The sequence below is a fragment of the Helianthus annuus genome, chromosome 5, assembly GCF_002127325.2.
Source record: "Helianthus annuus cultivar XRQ/B chromosome 5, HanXRQr2.0-SUNRISE, whole genome shotgun sequence".
Taxonomy (NCBI): Eukaryota; Viridiplantae; Streptophyta; class Magnoliopsida; order Asterales; family Asteraceae; genus Helianthus; species Helianthus annuus.
In genome coordinates, this window is record NC_035437.2 from 161,191,162 (window position 1) to 161,193,421 (window position 2,260).

General features: G+C 35.3%; 1 protein-coding gene across 1 annotated transcript; it reads right to left on the reverse strand.

Moving 5' to 3' along the window:
* Positions 1-206: 206 nt before the first annotated feature.
* Positions 207-2,043, reverse strand: LOC110941742 (transcription factor MYB86). Its single transcript, XM_022183402.2, has 3 exons — positions 1,853-2,043; positions 1,298-1,427; positions 207-1,216 (listed from the first exon to the last, which is right to left on the reverse strand). The coding sequence occupies exons 1-3, from the start codon at positions 1,983-1,985 to the stop codon at positions 493-495; spliced, it is 987 nt and encodes a 328-aa protein (XP_022039094.1). The 5' UTR covers positions 1,986-2,043; the 3' UTR covers positions 207-492.
* Between the last annotated feature and the right edge of the window lie 217 nt (positions 2,044-2,260).

Below are 2,260 nucleotides of genomic sequence, written 5' to 3' on the forward strand. Positions count from 1 at the left end.
TGGTTTTGATTGGTTCTTTCATTCGTTCTCACGGTTCTCGCAATATTTAGCGTTCTCAAGATAACCCCCCCCCCCCCCCCTCACTAACATTGAGGTGAAATAGTAGAAGAATTGTCACGCTTAAGTTACATTCATCCAAAAATAATAAAAACCAACCGTGTTACAAATACGTAGTTAAAAAGGGAAAATACAATGCTACACAGGAGTTTAACACTTCAATATACTTCTTATTAGGCCAAAATGACATGAAAATGATGTACCCACCCTTTTGCACAATCCAAGAAATAGTAAGAAAACTTTACAACGCCTTTAGTCATATCTCTATACCGAAAACCAAAAGAGAAAACCCAAAAATATTATACCGTCCGGCAAACCTTGTAGCATAAAACTAGTCGCGTACCCCAGCACTACTTGCTCGGGTACGAAATCCATCAACCTTTTATTTGTTGATAAGATAAAAATAAATGGTGTACTGAGATTTACATGGGCCAGTCATATCTGATGGTAGACATGAGTGTATTCCCCAGGTAGTGACCCCGTTGGGTACATACTGAAATCTGATGCATTATTGACTTGCACCTCTTGCATATGATGTCCCCATTGACCTGCACACCCTTGCTCAGATTTGACATTAGCTCCATTGAATTGAAGCATTTCCCCTTCAAATGCCATGGGTTGAAACCCTGCAGAAAGAGTACTTGTGTTCATGTTTGAACTATTGGTGGTGCTTGAACTTTCTCTAACTTCATTGATCATGAATGAATTCGTTGTCATCTTCAAATCATGATGATCAAAGCTTGCTAAACTTGGCAATGAGGTTTCATAGTTGGTTTGTTGAAATTGAGCTAGAAGATTTGAATTGTAGCTGATTGGATCCATACCCGATTGGAATTCAACCAAGAACAACGGATCACACATCGATTTACTCAACAAAGTGTCGCGTATCAACCCGGGTTCCATAGATGATGATGATAACATTATTCCACCATTGTTGAAATGCAAAGCATGCTCTAGTTCAGCTGCCATTGGCATTGATGATGAAGAACTTGCGTAAAATTCGATCTTTTTGTCTTTCGCATAATCTTTATCGGTAATTGGCTTGTGGGTGTTTGGATCAATCCCTTGTTTCACTAGTTTTTTCTTTAAACTCGAGTTCCAGTAGTTCTTGATCTCGTTATCTGTTCGTCCAGGCAACTGGGCAGCAATTTGAGCCCACCTGGAAAGCAAATATTAGCACAATTTTCAACAAGATTCAATAAAAATGTACACCCAATGTTTTTAATTTAAGTATTGTTACCTATTGCCAAGAACTTGATGAAGATTAAGTATACGATCTTCTTCTTGTTGCGAAAATGTTCCTCTTTTTAGATCAGGCCTCAGATAATTTATCCATCGAAGCCTACAACTCTTCCCACACCTTTGCAATCCTGTTTTATTTTGTTCAAGAGTCCAAAATTAATGAAAATGCTTCAAACTATATATCTAAAAATATAATATATGCAGTAATATATATTTTTTTAATAGAGAGAAAAGAATGTAATTCTTCGAATTTCACAGTTTCGATTCCAATTTCATCGAAACAAGGCTCGTTTAATCTCGTAAAAAGGAAAGAAATAATCCAAATTCTGATTTTTCTAATGAATAGAGGCAAGTTTTTGTTATATTTGTAACTTTTTGTAGCAAAATGAGAAGAAAATGAGAGAGAATCAAGATTCATGGAAATTCATGAAAGAATATGAACCCATATACTTTCTTGTAACTTGCAGCGAAAACGACTCGAATCTCTTGTAATTTTCCAACAAAAATGAGTCGGTTTCGCATAAAGAAGAGAAGAAAAGAGAGAACAACCAACCAGCATGTTTAGGAACAGAACTCCAGCAGCCAACACCAAATCTTGAAATGTATTTGAGAAGTTTTTCATCCTCTTCAGGAGACCATAATCCTTTTCTAAGCTTCTGCTTCACACAACAAGAATGGCGACCCATGAGTGTATGTTTAAAGAAGAAGCTGCTAGCTGTTATTATCACTCCAAATATATAAGCAAGCAAGGGGCAGGGATGTTATATATGGGATTCTAATAAAAAAATTTATTTAGTATGTAAAGGTTGTGTCTTTTTATTCCAAGTGTCAAGTCAAGAAAAAAGATTCAAAAAAATAAAGAAAATCGTAAATAACTATTTTTTTGATAATATATTAAGAAATAACAAAGATAAAAATATTAAATCATACTTAGAAATGAAGTTAAGAGGGAGAAATAAAG